We start from the raw sequence: 20,788 nt of genomic DNA on the forward strand, positions 1-20,788 counted from the left end.
TGGACTGAATAGAGAATTTGTTCTCTGTAATGCTCTGCTCCTTAGTTCAGTTCCCCTTTGAGCAGATGGAGTTAACATCCTGATATTAGGATCTCTGCTTCGCAGAGCAAGCAGAATATATAAGAACTAACCTTGAGAAGATAGGTAGTGAGATGTTTACTGTGAAAAAGATGTCTCTCAGCATATAGGTAGGGGTCTGTTGTCCCAAATACATTTTCCTCTTCTGGTCCCTTCCTTTCCAGCTTCCTGCCTCTATCATCACCAGCCTGGTGAGCTTTTCTTGCTGTCAGTATTGTTCTTACCTCGTGAGTGTCTGGTAGGGACAGATACAATATATAATGTGTATGATTCTGTAATTGTGCAAGTAATAGGGTAAGAAAGGTGCAAACCAAGTACTGTGTGAGATCTGGGCAAGGAGGTAAGACAATGGTTATTGATCAGGGGAATGGTCATGGAAGGTGGCCTTTGAATTGGGCATCAAGAGACAGGTAAGAATGCAAGTGGAGTTGACATTTCAAACACAGAGGTGTGAGGGAATGTAAGCCAAAGCATTAGGGATGACAGTGGGAGAGTGCCGGGGACAATTGGGAAGACAGCTGGAGAAGTGGAAGAGAAGACAGGAAAGGCTTCGAATTGCTGAATGCTAGGCTAAGAATATTTAACTCTGCTTGTTAAAGTAACAGAAATGCACTAAAGAATGTTAAGCAGAGAAGGGACATGACTAGATCTATGCATAAGGAAGATTAATCTGGAAGCTGTATGAGGGTGGATGGGAGGGCATGGGAGTACTATTTGGAAACCAATTCAGGAGTATTGCAGTGTGGGTCTGCCCTAGGTGGAAAAGTTGGGAAAAATCATGGAGGTAGAATAGATGGGGATTTTATAGACAATTGGTGGTGGGAAGGAAGAGAGAGGTAAAATACCAAGGTTTTGACCATGACAGACTAATTTTTTATGATCAGATCTTTTGGCATAGTGGTGCCACATAGGGAATTAGGAAAATTGGACATTTGGGGAGGAATTTTTTTTTTTTTTTGGTGAATATGTTGTTTGGGAGTACTAATACTTCCAGCTGGTGATCATAGGTCTAAAACTGGAAAAAGTTTCAGAGGCCATCTTATTTTAAAGATGTAACTGAGGTCAAGGGGGATTAAATGATGCACCAGGGTTACATAGATAGTGTCAGACGTGGGATTTGAGCTCAAGTTCTTAGCCTCCATGTTCTTTCCCCTTGGTGTAGGCAATTGGAACTGTATGATGTCACAAAATCATAAATTATATATATATAATGTTATTATATATATAATTATTATGTTATATATATAAATAATAGGGGTGAAGACAGGATCTCGGGTATAATCTTAAGGGGGGGAGGCAGGAGGAATGAACTAGCATAAGAAACAGTGAAGGAGTGGTTAAATAGAACCAGGAGCAGATGGCATCTCTGAAGCTAAGGGAAGAAGAGTATACATGTAATGAGGAGGTGGTTAACAGTGTTAAATGTTTTAGGAAAGTCAAGGGAGAGGGCAGGTAAGAATAGACTATTGGATTTAGGCAATGAGGAGGTCATTGGTGACCTTTGAAAGAACCATTTCAGATGAGTGATGGAGCAAGAAGACTTATTTGACTACACAGTTTGAGGATAAAGGGAATGCTGAGAAGAAATGCATCCGGGAGAAATGTTTTTCCAAGAAATCTGGCCATGAAGGAAAGGAAAGAGATAGGAATGTAAATAGCTAAAGTGGGTGAAGGACAAAGGGAAAGCTTTTTTAGGTTGGGAGAGATGTAGGCAGGTGAGAAGTGTCCTTGGAGGAAAGATTGAATATGCTTAAGGGGATTATTGAAGCAAGGTCTTGGAGGTGAAATTGAATGGAATCAAGGATGAAGGTCATTACATTTAACTATGGGAACTAGACTAGGAAGCTTTAGCTATTTGGGGAATAATGAGGAAAGCATTTATATATGACAGTATGGGAGATAAGATAAGGGGAAGGATATAGAGGGCCTTAAATTCCAGGCAGAATAGTTTGAACCTTTTTCTGCAGATAATGGGAAATAGAGATTTTTGAATAGGGAAGTATTATGGTGAAATTTCTTAGGGTGATAAGGTGGTACAGTGGATATAACTTTGAACCTGGAGTCAAGAAGACCCAAGTTCAAATTCTAACTGCTGTTCTAACTTCAGACATGTATGAGTGGTGTGACCTTGGTCAAATAGCTTAACCTCTGCCTCAGTTTCCTCATCTATAAAATGGGGATAATAATAGCACCTTAGGGTGGTTATGAGGATAAAATTAAATATTTATGAAGTGCTTTGTGAACCTTAAAGTGCTATGTACATACTATATTATTATTACCTAGACTAGAGTGGCATTGGGCCTGGATTAGGTACCAGAGAGTAAGGGATAGCAGTTAGAAGTATTGTGTAGTGGGAAAGGGCTGGATTTGGAGTTAGAAAGTCTGGCTTCAGATTTTCTGACCGTGGCTCCCTTTATGTAGCCTCTGTAAAATGAGATTAAATGAAAGGCTCTTTGTAGCCCTAAAGTCTATGTGTCTCCAAAGTGTTCCCTGCCTGATGATGAGCATATTTTTTTCTCACTATGAACCAGCCTCACCTTGGCTAGTCTTTCCTGATGCAGAGCATCTGTGCATATAGGAAGCAGGTAAAAACAGGATGACGAGGTTGCAGAGCCATATTAAGTGCAAAGTAAAGCCTTTCCCATAAACCTTTCCAACCTGGTAACATCTTTCAGAACTTGTGTTTCATCTATATAGCCTTTAAGAACCCAGAAGCACCACTTCTTTGCCAATCCCCATCTTTAGTGTGAAACTTGGCCTGCCAAGGTTTTCCCTTAAGGAATGAATTATTTGAAATAAATGAATTTTACAAGTAGCTTCTTTAAGGACCAAAAATTTTAATTTGGATAGAAATCTTTCAGAAATTTATACCTATTTCACAGTACACTGAGTATAATTTTTCAGAATAATTGAAGATCACCATTATGACACTAATTATTTTACTATATAAAACAGTAGGTGCTCTTTGGGCCAACTGAATTGCAGAGGCAATGTTTTCCCCCCACTATACTGAATGACTTCAGATTGCTATGGATTTTTTTTTTTTTAGTTCTGTTTAAAAATAAAATCCATTTGTCAGTCTGTTGGCTTTTTCTTCTCACTATTCTTAACCTATCGCTATAGCAGCCCTTCTGGCTTCTAATTTATTGCTAATTTGCTGTAGCTTTAGAATCCAGATAAACAAGTAATATTAGAATTGTTAAAAAAAAAAAAAAAAGAGTAAATCAAATTTGGATAAAACCCTGAAGGACTCTCCTTTTGATGAAGGGCATTAACTGTAGTTGGGCTTGATGCCTTTCTTTGTTTGGCTTCAAGGGGCCAGTCCTTTCTGGTTCTCCATCACATTGCAGATACACAGGTTAGCAGATAGGTTACTGTATTGCTAGGGAAAGACATGATCGTTAACAGGACACCCCGGAAATGTGGGCCCCTGGTACCTGTGGTACTAAGGTGTTGTCATTCCCCTTTGTGAAATGTTTCTAACTGGCTTCAGGAGGCACCACAGGATTAGAATGTGTCTAACCTATTGGGGGAGAAGGGAGAAAAGAGAGTGCCTACCTGTGCAATTTATTAATGAGCTTCCAACTGTGTACAGAGGCCATTGATATTGCCTTCACTATTTCTCAGGCTCTACCAGCTGCAGTATAGAACACTTAGTTTTTCCTTCTTGCTTACTGACTTTGCTCTCCTCATTCCTATCCAATCCCTTCCCCCTATTCAAGGGAACCATTCAAACACACGAAACAATAGAGGAGATCAGGGAGTTATTCGTTTATTAGAAAAACTATTAAATGAGTTGGGAAGCTCTTCCCAAGCAAAAACTCGGGTTTGATTTTCCTCTCTGGAAAGTGGAAGCACATTTGAGCAGATGGAGATCAGTGCCCAGCTGGTTGGAGGGTCTGTGCTCACTGGGCTCCACTATTCTCAGGGCTCCCCTCCCACCCCACCCACCCTCCCTGAGTTCTCTTGTCTGGTACAAAGCTGTTTTGATGAGCTGACATCATTTCCCTCCTCTTCCTTGTTCCTGTAATCTTTTCCAGGGATCCCTCTGGGTTCCTTGAGCTTGGCAGGAAAGCAGAATGGTTTAGAGCATGTATCAGCCACATGTCCCCTCCCTGTGCCAGAGTACCAAATAGGGAGTTGGAGGTCCCTCCCTGCATCATACTGGTCCAGCCCAGGGCCAACATCTAGATGAGGGGAGCAAGGGATAAATGGGTAGATGAGAATCAACTGAGCCACTCCCTCAAAAAACCATTCTAGAGAGAAGAAAAGCCTGTTGGGCTAATAGGGAAAGGATTGTGAACCTGATAACAGCAAAAGGATGAAAGAAAAAGACCACAAAGTAGAAAATGTAAGAAAATTAGGTAGCTCACCTGGAGCTCAGTCCCAGTGGTGTGTGATCTATCTATCCCATAAGGAGAAAATTGCCCTGTAGTTTCAGCCTGGTTCTGTCTCCTGCCCAAAGGTGGTAGTCAGGATGACAGAGATGGAAATGAGCAGAAGGTGGCATTTCACATAGCTGAAATGAGCTAGCTGCCCCCATGAGCTCTCCTAGGGATGTGGGGTGGGGTGTTTATTTCTCTTGAATGTGCCCTTTGTTTGGGGTAGCATGGGATGGGGAAGATAATAGTTTATGGCATTCTCCCCACCCCACCCCCATTCCAGCCCCAGGTAAGTCCTTAAGAATTCCCCCATAGAAATATTGAGGAAACTGCTGTCATGAGAAGCTTCTCCGTAAGACGCTTGACTAGCACTAGTTTTTGTAGATGCCAAATGCTGTCTCACCTATTTTTATTTTTGGCCAGGAAGGTGCCTTTCCATTTCATATTCCCCTGACTGCAGTGGAATGCTACACACCAGAGACCACAATACTAGGTGGCCAACAGAGAACTGGAATTGGATAAATTAAGAGATCTGATGCCAACTAAAGGTCATGTCATTGATCCCTAAGGCCCAAAGAGGACTCACTTCCTAAAGTGGAAAGACTCACTCTGGGAAAGCTAGGTTCCCATCAAGCAATTTCCCATGTTCTTTGATCAATAATCCCTCCTATAGTGGGTTCCACATGAAATATACCTTGGGGTAATGCCAGAGCAAAAGAACAGAAACCATACAGCTTTCCCGTATGACGCCTTCTCCCATCACCAATGGTCAGGGGTTAATAACTTGAGAGGTGTAGGCCAAATGGGTACCTCTGAAGGCTTCTGGGTACAGTGGATACAGCTTGAGCTGCTGTTGCTCAGTATCCACCCACAGTGCTGGCCCCAGCAGAGCCCTCACCTTTTCATAAGGAATTTCAAGTTAACTCTGGTTCCATTTCTTCGGTAAGACAGTGAGACTGCAGGTCCTTTCACTGGACCTGTGAGAATGAGGATGCCTTCCTCTTCAGACTCCAGGCCTAATCCACTTATTCTTTCCCCTTGGGGAAATGTTATTGTGCTTGGCCCTGGAGCCTGCAACCTCCACTTCATCACTGACCCCTATTTTTAGAGTCACATTGCTCTCAAGAGTGGAACAATGGAAGGGGAGACTTGTACAATTCAGTCTCTGGCCTCCAGGAATGGCCCTGGTCCTGTGTAAGAAGGCTTTTCTTGGGAGACTACAGGATGTACAGACTTCAAATTTTATCTGTGAGCAGAGGAGGAGGATGAACTCTGCACCCATCTGTCCCCTTCAGGACTGAAGGCCTTTCCCTTCTGAAAGATGTTCCTCTTTGAAGCCTCATGGATGGATGAATGCACCATTACTGTGCTCACCTCCTAACAGGCTCCAATTCTAGCATGAGGTGGTATTTCAGCTACATGCAGTGACTGCTCACCTCTGGTGGTCAGTGGCATCCATGATTCCCTAGGCACAGTAGGATTCTCAACCTCTGTCTCAGTGGGATGACATGCTCTGGGCTTTCCACTAATCTGGTACCCTTCAAGGGTACCAGCTGGAAAGGAAGAGTGAGTGCAATGGAGTCTTCAGCTTTGGAGCGTTTTCTAGGCCCCCATGACTGCGGTACATCTGGAGTCTGAAGAACCTGTACTGTTACTTCCTCAAGGGGCCTGGATCAGCATGGAAGGAAGAAGGGCCCTGAATATGAGTTTTATATATATATATATATATATGTACTGCTGCTGGATTGATCTGCTGAAGAGGTTTAAACCCAGAGCAAAGGCAGAGACTCAAGGGATCGGTCTCTTAGGGCTTGGGAGTCAGGAGCTCTAACCATTTTTAAAGAGCTCTCTTGTCCCCTCTTCCTACCACCCAAGTAATAGGTACTGACTTAGGCAAATTGCTAGCAATTAGTTATACAGTTCAGGAAGGATTCCCAGAAGACTAGCCTTATGAGTAGAAGCTTTGTAGGGAGGGGAGAAGTGGATAATACTGGAGGAGAAGGCCCCATTTCTTGGGGAAACCTAGGGACCTGGATAGTATTCACGGTTTTGTAACCTTTCTTTACTCATTGTCCAAATGCTAAGATTCTGGTTGTCCTTAAGCTACAGGGTGCTTATCCTGGGACAGAGCAGGAGCTGGGCTGCTGGTCTCCTCTCTTCTCCCAAGCCCACCACTGAAAGGATGAATGGGTGTGAGAATACAGTCAAACCAAAGGTTGCTTAGGGGCAAGAGGAAGAAGAAAGTAGTATGGGACACCTATTAAAGGAACCCTCATCCTAGAGGAGAGGGTAAGGTTGGTGAATCCATACATAGCTCAAGGACACAGGATATATAGGTGTCTGATTAAGGTGTAGGGAAGGACTTCCTCCTCTAATTGTCTGGAACCTGTAAGGGGAAAGGTGTCTGTCCTACATAGGACCCTTTTCCTCTCTCTGGGTATGTCTCAAGTCAAAGAAACTCTCTCCTACCTCAGTGATTTCCCAAACTGAATGGGGGAGTGGTATTGAAAGGAGTAGAAAGTAGGCCCATCCTAAATTAGGAGAGGGAAAGGGACAGCAGTTAGGGAGTGTAATCCCAGCTTTGCCCTCAAAGGTAGACCATGCCACAGGGCCCTGGTGTGGGATGAATGGTGAAGCCCCTTATGTAGTGCAGTGTTACTGCTAAGAAGAAATGAAAGTCATTCTCTAGACTGTTCCAGTTAAGTCCAGCTTATTCCTCTTCCCAGACCTGGGCTGAGACTGATCCTCAGTTCCTATGACCACATGGGGATGAACTGGGCTGCAGACAATGGTTGGGTCTATGGGGCTAGGGGGAAGAAGGGATTGAGTGGGTAGTGGCCAGTGGATTGTGATTGAGGTAAAGCTAATAGGCAATCTGCCTGGACAGTGGGGTGTGGAAGGTTGAGGAGGGGAACGATGGTTGGCCTGGGCTGGGAGCCTCTTCACTGAACATCCTGAGCAGAATCAATGTTGTCCAATGGGGTGGGGGCCCAAGGTGAACCCTTCACCTCTCTCCTTCACCTGCCCCCATCCCACAAAGGAATAGGGGAATGAGCTATTTCTTTTTGGGAAAGAAGCTGAATCTCTTCTCCTTGTCCTTCTTTCCAAAGCTGGTGTCTGTGCCGGTAATGGAGGGTAGGGGGAGGCTCTGGGCCTTAACTTGGATGCTTTGGGATTCGGTGATAGCTGTGCTCACACCCTGAAGCCAGGAGAGCATCTCTTCCTGTGGAAGGGGAGAGAGAAAAGGAAGAGAGGTGTGACAGAGGGAGCTAGAGTTAAGTATCCCCTACATCCTGGAAAGAGGGTATGTTATGAATCAACCCCTCAGTTACAGATTTAGTCATCACTGTGATCATCAATGAATGCTGACATCACTGAATGCTAGCATGAAATTGTATAGTAATCACCCTAACCCAGTGGCTTCTGGGTAGAAAGCAGAAGAGACCATGTCTATGTTACTTGGTCTGTGTATGTGGGTATGCATGTATATATGTAAGGAAAATAAGTACATCAATAAAAGAGGAACACGAAAGCTCAAATTCACCTTTCCCAACAATACTGCTCAAGAACCTCCTAGTACTGCCCCAGATGAAGTCAGACTGAAGAGAAGACTGACTATGTAGCCAAAGCTGGCCTTTGAAAATGGGGCAAGACTAAAGCAAAGGCATGGCTGGGCCATCCTTGTGCTTCATGGGGTCTTACAATGTTTTAGTTTTGAGTTTCGGAAAACACTAGAAAACAAGGTAGTTACCCTACCTAATGTGGGTACGCCTTCCCTCAGGGGAGGTCACAGATGTATTTACACATATGTACAGACAGACACAGAATAGAATATACAAATATATGTGTATATATATGTGTGTATATATATATGCATGTATATACTTATATATGAAATATACATACAAAATTGTCTGAAGCTAAGGGAGCCCAAGGGAGGCTACTGTGTATTCCATAGGATGTTTGGGATAAGATAAGACCAGATGTGCTTTATGGGGGGGACAGGCAGCTTTGATCCCCCTCTGGTACTAGACTAAGGCCAGTCCTGTGCTTAAAGGGGTATAACCACACACTCCTCCACCTTTCACCTCTACCTCAACCTATGGTGGCCTGCATAATGCTACCTGCTCTAGAAGTATTTGTGCTTTTTCTATTCTGAACTTACCTCATCCTTGCCATGGAAAAGCCATTCACTGCCATTACTCAACCTGGAATGAGAAAGAGTTTCTTGTCCTGTGGTTGCCTTTATAAGACCCCAACACAGATTAAGCAAGAAGCTAGTTCCTATCTTTGAAGAACTCTATTTTCCCATTTCTCTCAGACTTCTTCCACCTCACAGCAACCTCTACAAAGAAATGTGCCTCAGGCTGAAGTAGAACACAGAGCCATTTGACCCTAGAACCTATTGGGTTGGTCCTAAGACGGATTCCATTCTTGAGCAGACTATAGCTCAAGTCAGCAGGTTTGTGGCCTCATCAGGCCACATAGGTAAGGATACATCTGCCTTGGCCTGGCGTGGGTGGAAGCCATGAACTCAGCACAAACTTCCCAGGACTACTCAGTCTTCTTGTGGGGTATGAGGGAAGAGCTAAGATTCAATTCCCCTCCCCATTGTCCCAGGGACTGAAAATGACAGATGGAGCTAAGAATTCTGGTAAACTAGCAAGGTCAACCTCACCCAGGAAACCCTATGCTCTTTGACCCTAGACAGTCCTCACATGTAGCCATACCCCTCTCAGTCAGCACCTTGTCTGAATTACCAGCTGCCTCCACCCACATGAATTCCACACAGCTTTGAAGAGATGTTCTAAGTCTTGGGCCTAGAAAACTCTTGAAGGTAGAAGTCCCTGCCCCAGCCTGCCACATGACTTCACCTCAACTTGAAGACATGTTTCTTCTTCTTATAGTCAGCAGCAACTTCACAAATGGCATGCCTCAGACCCAGAGGCTCTTCCCCATGGTATGGCACCCCCATGGCCAAATTCTTAGCATCCTTGTAGAATGTCAACTCATTATTTCTGAGCACACAGTACAGGTTATTCCAGGACCTGACAATGAGAAAAAAACATAATTTCTGATCACCTGGGCCCAGATGCAAGTTCTTAATAATAATTTTTATACTGGTATAACTTTTTTTTTTAATCTCATTTCAGCCTCAACACAGCACTTCAAGGTAGGGAGGTTATGCTCACTTGACAAGACCACTTTAGCACAGAGGTGAAAAGTCCCACCCAAGTGCCATAGTAGATTAGTAGCAGACCTAGAATTTGAGGCTCATAATAGTACAATACCTCACAATGCTTTACGGTTTTCAGAGTGCCTTCCCACAGTTAATCTCAGATGATCATCCCATTTTCTCTGTGAGCAGGACAGGATAATTGAAGAAACTGAGGTTTAGAGCCATTAAATGATTTCCTCAAGGTCACAAAGTAACTCTATGGACCTGCACCTGCACTTCTGCTACCTACAGGCCTGGTCCTACTGTCCATTTCACCATCACCCAGAATTATACTGCCTTCAAGAACTTAACCTCTGAAATTCCTCTCTCCGACCACAATTTCCTACTCTTTCATCTCTCACCATAAGAGCTGGCATTAGACACCAGATCTTTTGTGAAAGACTTCCACCTTGACATTCTTAACTTAGGGCCTGTGACTTCCACCACCATACCATGGGGCCTGCTATCTTACTGTATCTCAAAGTTTATTCCTTGAAGAGGACACAACTAAGTGAGGATAATGTGGAACAGATAGCAGACTCATCCAGCAAGGGCCCATCTGATTCAAAATGCCTCTTTATGGAGAGCTGGACCAAACTAAATTTGAATCAGAAGAGGGAAGTTCTGGCCTCCTTGGTCTTGGAAGATTCATTTTACTACTTCTTAGACTTGGGAATGTAGCAAACTTCAGAACCTTGGGACGAACCGTGCCCTGATGAAGCCAATCCCTAAGGACTCTTGGGCCTCCCTGTGGCTACTGTCCACAGGAGGGACCTTTGAAGAGCATCCTTATCAGGGGTTGATTGGAGGTGGTTCTGTAAAGTAAGGAAAAGGGTATATGTCTTAGTGCCCTAGTGCAGGGATTCTTAACTTTTTTTGTGCCATGGACCCCTCTGGCATTCCGGTGAAGCCTATGGGACCTTTCTCAATAATATCTTAAAATATATAAAATAAGCAAGTTCACAGACCTCTGCTAGGGGATTAAGCCCAAGGAATCTGACCAGGATGTGAGTGGCCCCCAGGATCTGCAAGTAAAATGAGAATAGCATGAAGCCCCCAGGGTTTCCCTAGGTGGGTCCTGAGGCTATGGGAGTTGCGTACATAATGATTACCCAGCCTGCCTTGGATCTCACCCCCTGCTGCTCCAGAGAAACCCCTGGAATGAAGGACTAGGAGCAGGTGAAGGCCATGGAAAGTTTCAGGTCAATTGGTCACAGCCTGTTGTAATGCGAATGTAAATTTTAAAGATCTTCCCTGCCCCTAGGCTAAAGTGCACCTGAAGCCTGGGGTGGGAGGCTTGTTTTTCAGTAGATACTTCTTGATTGGCCAGTGAGTCAATAAGGTTGTTACATTCTCTGACCCAGGAGAAGGCTATATAAGCCCTGATGTGTAGCTTTGTTTTGGGACTCACTTTGAGAAGTGTTCTGTGATTTGATCTGAATTCTGGGAAGCCGTTGTTGAGAGTCCCCCGGCTTTGAAACCCAGATGTTGTTTGGTATGGATGTAATGGTTGCACGGTTTGGAAAGCTGTGTACTTGATCTGTTTCTGTCTTGATAATACTGTCTGTATATTCTGAAGTTTGGGGTGCTGACCTTTTTCCACTGAACGAGGTAAACGATACATATCTGACTGATTAAAGTAAGCTTGTTAACCTATTTTGAGTTGCTTTCCTTTAACAAAGCAGATCCAAGAACCTGTGGTGGCGGCAAACCCTGAGGACGCTTGGGGTGCTTGCTGCTACACCTGTCCAGTCACTGTTATGGTTTGTGCTTTCAGACAGACCAGTAGCGGCCTAGTTGTGTGAAGATTTGTACAAATCCTAGCAGGATCCCCTTTCTTAACCCAGTATCGGGGGGACCACTGCTGAACCTGAGGTGTGCCTGGCATCTCTCACAGCTCAGAGACCAGAAGGCAAGGTGGGGCTCCTGACAGAGGTGTTATTGTGCTATCTCCCCTTATCTTTGACCCTAGCCTGCTGCTGAATCTATCTCCTGTTGGTGGTGAAGGAAGATGTCTGGAATCTGATGGGGAAAGAGGGAGAAGGAGGTCTTTATGGCCAAAGTGAAGACGCAGAATCAGCCCTTAACAAACTGAGTAGCACATTCTGTTCTCAGACCCCCAGGCCTCCCCTTTTGTCATCTATTTCCTTCTTTTTTACCTTCCTCTTAAAGTATCATATATCTTCCTGCTCTCCCTCAATTCTCATAGGCCAAGAGATCATATGATCAGAGGATTTCAAGGTGGAAAAGACATTAGAGCTCACTCCAATCTTTTCATTTTATAGCTTAAGAAACTGAGGCAAAAGTACTAATTGACCACATAGACGCTAAATAGCATGATAGGAATTCAGACCCAGACCTTCTGAGCCCAGGTGCAATTATCTCTCCATCATAGCTGCATTAATGCTCTTGGTGGTATTTTCATTTGCAAAGAAAAGAAGCTTTCAGACAAATTAATGCATCTCTAGTTATGGAATATCAGGGATCGATTGATGGTTAGGAGAAAGAAGAGAACTCTTTAAATCATTCTATGTATGAGGCTGCCTTTGTCCTTCCTGTCCCTTACTGCCCCCCACCTGTTGGATGCCTTCTTATTGGGCCCTTCCAGGTCATGCTTGCGGCCCAAATAACCCTCCATCTGCATGCTGTGGGATCGGTCTAGCTGGGCAGGCAGGGTGGTTGCTGTCTCCTCACTCTCACTCATAGGTGTGTCCAGAACTTTGAAAAGCGGCTCCAGGGTCAACTTCTCTTCTCTGCCTGTTCTCTCTTCCTGTTGCTGGTGCGTTGGCTTGTTTTCTTCCTGTGTCTGGTGACAAATAGGAGACACAGACCTTACTGAATGTGGCTAAGGTTTCATGGATGATGCAGTGGTTCAATCATGTCAGAGGGGTTGAAAGAGCCATCAAGCATGGGTTCTTTATTCTCTTCCTTTGCAGGCAGGTCTGGGAAGAGAGATCCAGGTCCTGGGCACATTTATACCCAAACCCTCACTACCTCAATCCTTAGTACCTGGACCATGTGTATGTCCCCTTTCTGGTCCTATAGTAGTAAACCTCTGCAGACTTAGGAAGTGGGAATAGGAGGACAGCCTTCCCTTCTTCCTCTCTGGTTTCCTTTACTGTGTCCTGGCTATCTTGGAAACCTCACTTTGGCATGCCTGACCATCCAAGCAGTTCCCCATCACCTGTTATTAACAGATTCCATCATCCTCTCCCCAACCCTTGTCACTGTCATGTAGACACAGCATACTGTCTCACAGAATTATAGATTTAGTACTAAACTATTAGGAGAAATAGAGATTATCTAGTTTAACCCACCTCATTTTACAGGTGAAGAAACTGAAACCCAGTATGTGTGTGCAGAGGAGAATGTGTACCCATGACTTGGAGCATGTTTTTGTAATTTATGTCCTTGACTTCTCAGTAAATGCCTTTTTGTAAAAGCTAGTTGATGTCAGCTAGTTGGTCCAAACTAGGGAGTTCATGAATGATAGTGTTAGAAACTCCTAGGACCCTGAAGGGAACAAGACTCAGTCACCCTCTGGGGGTCAACAGGTAAAGGCTGATAAAGACAGGATCCAACCACCTCTGGTAGAAGTTTTCTAGATGGGGGCAGCGACATGGGGAAGTGAATGGAAAACACCAGAGAAAATAATCTCCAACTTATCTCCCAATATTGTTGTGAGAATCAAGGAAGATATTTCTAAAGCCCTTAGCACAGCATCTGGAACACAATATGTGCCTAATAAATGCTCCCCCCCACTTCTGACTCCAAGTCCAGTGTTCAGTCCACTGCACCATAATGCCTCTATTTTTAACAATTTTAGCACTTCTTTTAGGGCTATTTATCTTTCTACTAGTATTTGTATTTCCAAAGCTTAGTATAGTGCCTGGCATATCATACGCCCTTAATAAATGCTAGATGAGCGACATAACTCAAATTTATTAAGCTCCTATGGTGCAAGATGCTGGGGATACAAATGAATCCCTCCCCTCAAGGGAAGAAGACAAATGTGTAACAAGCAAATAAATGCAAAGAATATGCAAAATACTTTAACAGGGAGAAAGAGCTACTGGAGAGAGGATAAAGGAAGGAATCAGGGAAGGCCTCATGCTCTTTGGCTGCATTTTTAAAAAAGTTATGGATTCTAGGAGATGGAGGGAAGGAGGGAGCACTTTTCAGACATGGAACCACTTGTGTAAAAGCATGGAGATGGGGGATTGAATGTCAAGGTCAGAGAACAATTATTAGGTTGGTTTGATTAGTGAGTACACAAAGGGGAATAGTATGAAATAAAGAGGAATTGGTTTGTTGTCTTTTAGTTTTTTCAGTCATGACTCTTTATGACTCCATTTGGGGTTTTCTTGACAAAGATACTGGAGTGGTTTGCCATTTCCTTCTCTAACTCATTTTATAGATGAGGAAACTGACGTAAACAGGATTAAGTGACTTCCGAAGGGTCCCACAGCTACCGTGTTTCTCCGATAATAAGACCTATCCCAAAAATAAGCCCTCCCCTTACTGTGTAGGATTCCTCTAAAATAAGCCCTCCCCCGAAAATAAGCCCTATTGAGATTGCTACTGTAGTGAAGGTGATCCCCTGCGCTACATGCTACATTACGGTACCCTCTGTATGCACCGTCCGCCCCCCCCCCCGGTGAAACGCACGCAGCGCTCTGAGCTGCATCCAATCAGAGCTGCAGCAGTGAGCGCATCATCCTGTTCTTCCCCAGTGATTTGCTTGCTGGCGCCATTGAGAGCAGTGCCGCGGAGGAGAGCTGAGGCAGGACAACATAAGCCCTCCCCTGAAAATAAGCCCTCTGGAGTTTTTCTTTCAAAAAAAAAATAATAAGACAGTGTCTTATTATTGGGGAAACACGGTAGTAAGTGCACGAGGATGGATTTTAACTCAGGTCCTCCTGACTCCAGGGCCAGTATTCTACCCACTGTGCCACTTAGCTTCCCAGGAATTGGTTGCAATGTAGTAATGATTGGACCTTTAGAAGAAAGTGATCATTCCATTTGGGAGTCTATGATAGTTAAATAACAGAAAGCCAAGCATAACTTCCCTCACACCCCAGATTTTGAGAGAATGAATTTTAAAGAGTTCAAAAAAAGTATAGTGAGGATACTATAACCTAAAATTCTATAGGGTATGTCAGCCCCAAATTCTAATGATACAAATAGAAATTATTCCATTGAAGAATACTAGGGGAAAATTGCCTAAGGGGTCTCACTTGGATGTGCAATGAATTCATTGAGCAACTTGGAGAGAGGGAAAGAAGACACCAAAGATTGGGACCATCATGTAAAAATCAGTGGAAGAAGGGTGAAAGCCCAAAATGAGCCAAGGCTAAAATCAATGCATTTTTAGGACAGCTAAAGGGGAAAAGGAAGGATCAGATAATGGAGAAGATGGCAGGGGCAAAAGTAACAAACAATAGCAAGGCGGCAGAAAAAAACAGAACAAAAATGGCTAATTAGGAATTGAAATTTATCATAAATAAGAAAATAGTAAGAGAGTACCCAGCTGCTCTTTATTGAGTTGATATTACCAGGCCCAGACAAACTACATAACAAGATATTAAAAGAAATTGGTAGATGTGATTGTTCAGATGCTATTGCTGATCTTTGATGATTTTTGAGAAATTAGAAAAGTTGTTGCAGGACTGGAGACAGGCAAATATTATCCCAATTTTCAAAAAAGGAGAGAGGTGGATTCCTTGAAGTGGTGGGCTTACCTTCACTTTATAGCCAAAATCTAGTACAATTAAAGGAGTGTTTCATAGGTGATTACTAAGAGTTGGAATGGATTCTTTAATTCAATAGGCCTATGCGTTCTAGGAAGTGTGCCAAGTCCACTGAAGACAATGACAGTCCTTGCCCTCACAAAGTTTATATTCTATTGTGGGAAAACAACATTTACAGAGATAAGAAAATACTTAGAAATATTAGTTATTAAAGCTTAAAGCAGCACTGAGACTTTGGGGTACACCCTGTATGAAATACAAAGTAGTTTGATGGAGAGAAAAGAACTGGGTGAGAGAGATCAGGAAAGGTCTTTTAAAAGAAGTGTAACTTGAGCTCCAAGTGTTGTTGATGACTGGGGATGTCCCTCAAAGTTCTGATGGATCCTCTTCTTCACTCACTAATCTCATCAGCTCCCATAGGTTCAATTATCTTTATGCACATGATTCCTTGATCTATACAGTGAACCCTTCCCTTGGGAACAGCTAGGTGGTACAGTGGATAGTGCACTGGCCCTGGAGGACCTGAGTTCAAATCCAGCCTCAGACGCTTATTAGTGCATGACCCTGCACAAGTCACTTGACCCTGTTTGCCTCAGTTCCTCATCTGTAAAATGAGCTGGAGAAGGAAATGACAAACCAATCCGGCATCTTTGCTAAGAAAAGCCCAAGTGGGGGGCGGCCAGGTAGCACAGTGAGTAAGAGCACTGGCTCCAAGTGTCGAGAACACCTGGAGATAGAATCCCGGGCTCAGACACTTAGCACCCACCCAGAAACACCTGGCCGTGTAACCTTGAGCAAGTTACTTAACCCCAATTGCTTAGGGGCGGCCAGGTGGCTCAGCGAGTAAGAGCACCGGCTCCAGTGTCGGGATGACCTGGATCAAATCCGGGCTCAGATACTCAGCACCACACCCAGAAATAATAACTGGCCATGTAACCTTGAGCAAGTTACTTAACCCCAATTGCTTTAAAAAAAAAATTAAAAAAAAAAAAGAAAAGCCCAAGTGGGTTACTGAGAGTCAGTCGTGACTGGAACAACAAAAACAATCTTTCTCTTGAGCATAAGTCTAGACACATCTCAAATCAGATGTCCCAAAGGCATCTCAATCTCACAGTCTATGGGGTCACATAGAGTCAAACACAACTGAATGACTGAACAGCACCATGCTCCAGGTACCGTGCTAAGTGTTTTACAATTATTGTCTCATTTGATCCTTACAACAACTCTGGGAGGCAGGTGCTATTATTCTATTTTACAGATGAGGAAACTCAGGCAAACAGAGGTTAAGTGATTTGCCCAGGGTCACATAGCCAATAATTGTATGAGGCTGGATTTGAACTCAGATCTTCTTGACTTCAGGCCCAGTGCTTTATTCACTGTACCACCTAGATGCCCCTATATATAATTAAGTGCTTGTTGAAGTCCTTTTCTGAGACCTTGAAGATCCTGAAGGCCATTCTCAGCTAAAGGCAAATTTTGTCAAAGTTCTGCAAGTTTTGGTAAAGTTAGGTTTTTGAATGCAGACTACACATCTGTCATGTGAAAACTTAATTCACAGAATTCAGAAAGATTCACCACTAGAATTACCCACTATCAGGGGCAGGGAACCTGTGGATGTTCTGTGAAGTCTAGATTCAGTCAAAGGGCAGCACTTGAAGACTTAAAGGGCCACATGCGACCTTGAGGCTGCAAGTTTTCCCCATCCCTATACTAGATGGTGAGCTTTTTTGGCCATAGCAAGTCATGAAGACCATCTACTAAGGCACTGAGGCATTTCAATCTACCCTAAAGGAAATGAAAATATCAATGCAAACATGGGATCCTTGAATTAAGTATGAATAACCATAAAATCATAGAATATTAGAGGAAGAAGAGACTTTAGAGATCATCTGATCTGATCCTCTTATTTTTAATCTAGGATACTTGGATCTAGAGAGATGAAGTGATTGGTAAAATGATTCAAAGCTGGTTCATGGCACAATTAAGTCTAGAGTTGAGGTCCCCAAACTCTGAATGCAATGTGTTTTCTAATGCACTGTGTGAATGGATACACAGGTCACCCTCTTGGTAACTTACTTGCAATTTTATAAGGATCTTCTGGAAATTCCTGCTTTTGTCTAAAAGAATCATTAGACTTATAAGGATTCCAGGTACTGGTACAGAGTGATAGGGGTAATGTTTGGAGGCAGCAGTGCCTTATTGATTTGCATATCCCTCTAAAGACAGCTACCTCCTCTGCTGGTCCTGACTAGGTCCTACACACTATTTCTTGTCTTGAGTGAGAACTGGATTTTTGGTAATTTTTATCCTTCTTGGAATTTCAGAATTAAGAAATTTTAGAGATCCCTTAGTCTAACCTGAAGAAAAAAACCTATAAAATCCTTTTAGCCTTACACATGGATCTGAGATGAAGGGCCATCTTAGCTTCTACTTTAAGCCCCATAAGTGACCTATCTCTTGAAGTATTCATTTCCTTTTTGGAAGTATTCTTCTAATTGTTAGGAAGTTATTTTTCATGTATTTAGTAGGAATCTGCCTCTATGCTACTATTATCCCCTCATCAATCAATAAACATTTATTAAGTGACTACTATGCGCCAGATACTGTTTGCTAAGCACTGGTGATATAAAAAGAGGCAAAATACAGTCCTTACGCTCAAGGAGCTTGCAATAGAATGGACAAAATGAAACCCTAGTTCTGCCCTCTGGGGCAGAAAGACAAATGAAATCCTTCTTCCACATGACAGATCTTTAAATACTTGAAGACAGTGCTTGTGTATCACCTGAGCCTTCACTTCTCTAGGTTAACTAACTCCAGTTTTATTAATTCTGAGATTGTCTCTAGTTTAACAGTCCCTCGCCATCCTAGGTGCCCTCTAGACAAGTCCTATTTTACTGATGTCTTTCCTTCAATATGGTGCCCAGAAATGAAAGCGGTATAGATTTTGACTAGGGCAGAGTGAACAGGACTATTCAGCAATGAGTATTTCTTAAATACCTACGTGCCAAGCAGCCTCCTAGAAGCTTATTCTGAACACTATGGCTTTATGTTAACATATTTTGGGTTGTTTTTAGATCATTACATCACACTATTGACCCATATTAATCCCAAAGTCCACTGAACCTAAGAAATTCACTCCTGCTTAATTTCACCTTACTAGCTTCAGCCTATCATTTCAGCCTGTTGAGATATTTTTGGATCTTGGCTCTGTTACCCAAAGTATTAGCTATTTTATCTAGCTTGTAATATGCAAATTTGATAATTATGCCATCTATGCATTTATAGGCAAAATGGATAAAGATTTTGAACATCACAGGATCAAAGATCAATCCCTGGGGCATCCATATAGACCTACCTCCAATGAAGCATCAAGCTGTTCATTCCAATTTTTTAGATCCATTTGTTCAACTGGGGCTGAATTCACATAATTGTATTATCATCCAAATCACATTTTCTCTACTTGTTCAAAAGAATAGCATATTGAAGCTTTGTTGAAAATGCAAAAGTTTGAAAGATATGGCTGACTCCATCCAGGGAAAGATCATGGAGACACTGGCAGGTAAGGTGATAGAAATTTTAATCTGCATCTAAAAGAAGTGAACTTGGGGCTGAGGCAAGAGGAAACCCTATGTCTCTGAGTATTTAGGGTTACTGGAAGAAAATCCAATTTTAGTCTAAGAGATGAGGGATAAGATAACACTGGGTGGCACGGTAGATAGAGAGCAAGGCCTAGAGTCAGGAAGACTCATCTTCCTTAGTTCAAATATAACTTTAGACACCTACTAGCTGTGTGACCCTGGGCAAGTCACTTAACACTGTTTGTTTCAGGTTGCTCATCTGTAAAACGAGCTGGAGAAGGAAATGGCAAACCACTCCAGTATCTTTGCCAAGAAAACCTCAAATGGGATCACAAAGAGTAAAATGACTGAACAAAAGCAAGATTTAAAAGTATAGTGACCACCTCTGCCCCCAAATTCAGAGTTATAAAGGGGGCAGGGGTGGGGGCCTGCAGTTTAGGAAAGTGGAATGATGACTGTGAGAAGGCTCACCTCACCTTAGTCTCAGCTCACCAAGTAATGAAATAATGAACCTGAAGTTTATCTCAACTGTGGTTTGTATCCTCAGATTCTCTCATGCTGTCTTAGAAAGAATAACTGTGCCCTTAAATCAGTTTTGTGTTCTGGACTACAGAAGTCAGGGTGGGAAAGAGAAGTATTAGGAAAGAGAACTTTAAAAAGATAATAAATCAGAGGTAAAATAAATCAGAGGTAAGGATCTGTGGAAAATGAATCTATTCTTTTTTTAAATCTTTGGTAGTGACAACAGAACATGAACCTATGGCTAACAGCATAATAACTAATAATCTAATGCTTCTTCTTTTGCAGGGGGGCCTGCTCTTTGTTCTCTTACTTGTATCCAATTCCATTTTCCTCTGAACCAAACCATCTGCTCATTCACTTGAAAATAAACATTTTCCACTCAAAGAATGTCTTCCAAAGCTCAGTACCTAGGTATCATTCTCCTTCACTCACCCTGCCCCACCTCAATATAGTTTCCCAGTCATCTCTCTCTGGAAGGCTTGTGCAGAAGAAAGGGGTACTGTCGTTTTGGCCACAGAATCTAGATTAGAGCTGGAAGACAGACTGGGGTGTTGAGTCCTTCACCACCCCAGAGACATGTACAAGGATTTCTTCCAAACTGCACAATTACTCAGGTGAAGGCATTGTTTAAATTACTTCTGTCCTAGGGCAAGACTAAGTAAAACCTGAGAATGAGGTTAAGAGCATTAGTGTGGATGAGTTAGCAACAGGATTTGAATCCATTTCTGGGTGCTGCTGCCACAGGTCAGGAATATCTAGTTCTCAGGCTTATGTTACTCTCTTCAAGTGTTGATCAAGACTCCTTGTTCATCCTTGTCCTAGGGAAATTGGTAGTTTCTATTTGGAGGACACGAACAAAGGAGACTAAGCAAAGGAAAGTGTCTTCTTTCTGTAGCTCCCAACTAGAAACCAGCCCTAAGGGGGCCATGGTACACTTATAAGGGAGTGTCGTGGTGGAGACCTCATGAGACATGCTTTGTTTGTCCCTGCAGAGATCAAGCCTTGGCCATTCCTTTTACGTCTTCAAGGGCACATCCTCTTCTCCCATTTTCCCCACTCTAAGATCTTCACTTTCAATAATAAGAGGACACAAAAGGGTTCATCAGGTATTTCTAGTTACATCTCTTCCCCTTTTTCCTTTTTTGGTTTTGCCAAAGTTTTAGCCAATGTGCATTGAGTATAGTGACTGGATCTGCGATTTCATTCATATATAGAACTCCCAACAGAGAAAACTCCTCCCTTTGCCAATGCAAGCTGGCA

The 20,788-nt window shown here is 43.0% G+C and overlaps 1 protein-coding gene across 1 annotated transcript in view; it reads right to left on the reverse strand.

Annotated features, from left to right (window-relative positions):
* Window positions 1-3,832: 3,832 nt before the first annotated feature.
* The window catches only part of SPTB (spectrin beta, erythrocytic), a 168,991-nt gene continuing 152,035 nt past the window's right edge, over window positions 3,833-20,788 (reverse strand). The window contains exons 33-36 of the mRNA XM_069082374.1: window positions 12,255-12,484; window positions 9,335-9,508; window positions 8,626-8,668; window positions 3,833-7,683 (exon numbers count right to left, since the gene is read on the reverse strand). Of these exons, the coding sequence (XP_068938475.1) occupies window positions 7,516-7,683; window positions 8,626-8,668; window positions 9,335-9,508; window positions 12,255-12,484 (615 nt within the window). The 3' untranslated portion in view covers window positions 3,833-7,515. The remainder of the gene's footprint in view (window positions 7,684-8,625; window positions 8,669-9,334; window positions 9,509-12,254; window positions 12,485-20,788) is intronic.

The sequence above is a fragment of the Petaurus breviceps genome, unplaced genomic scaffold (assembly GCF_028583685.1).
Source record: "Petaurus breviceps papuanus isolate PSGF00001 unplaced genomic scaffold, PetGlider_PUasm1.0 164, whole genome shotgun sequence".
Lineage (NCBI taxonomy): Eukaryota > Metazoa > Chordata > Mammalia > Diprotodontia > Petauridae > Petaurus > Petaurus breviceps.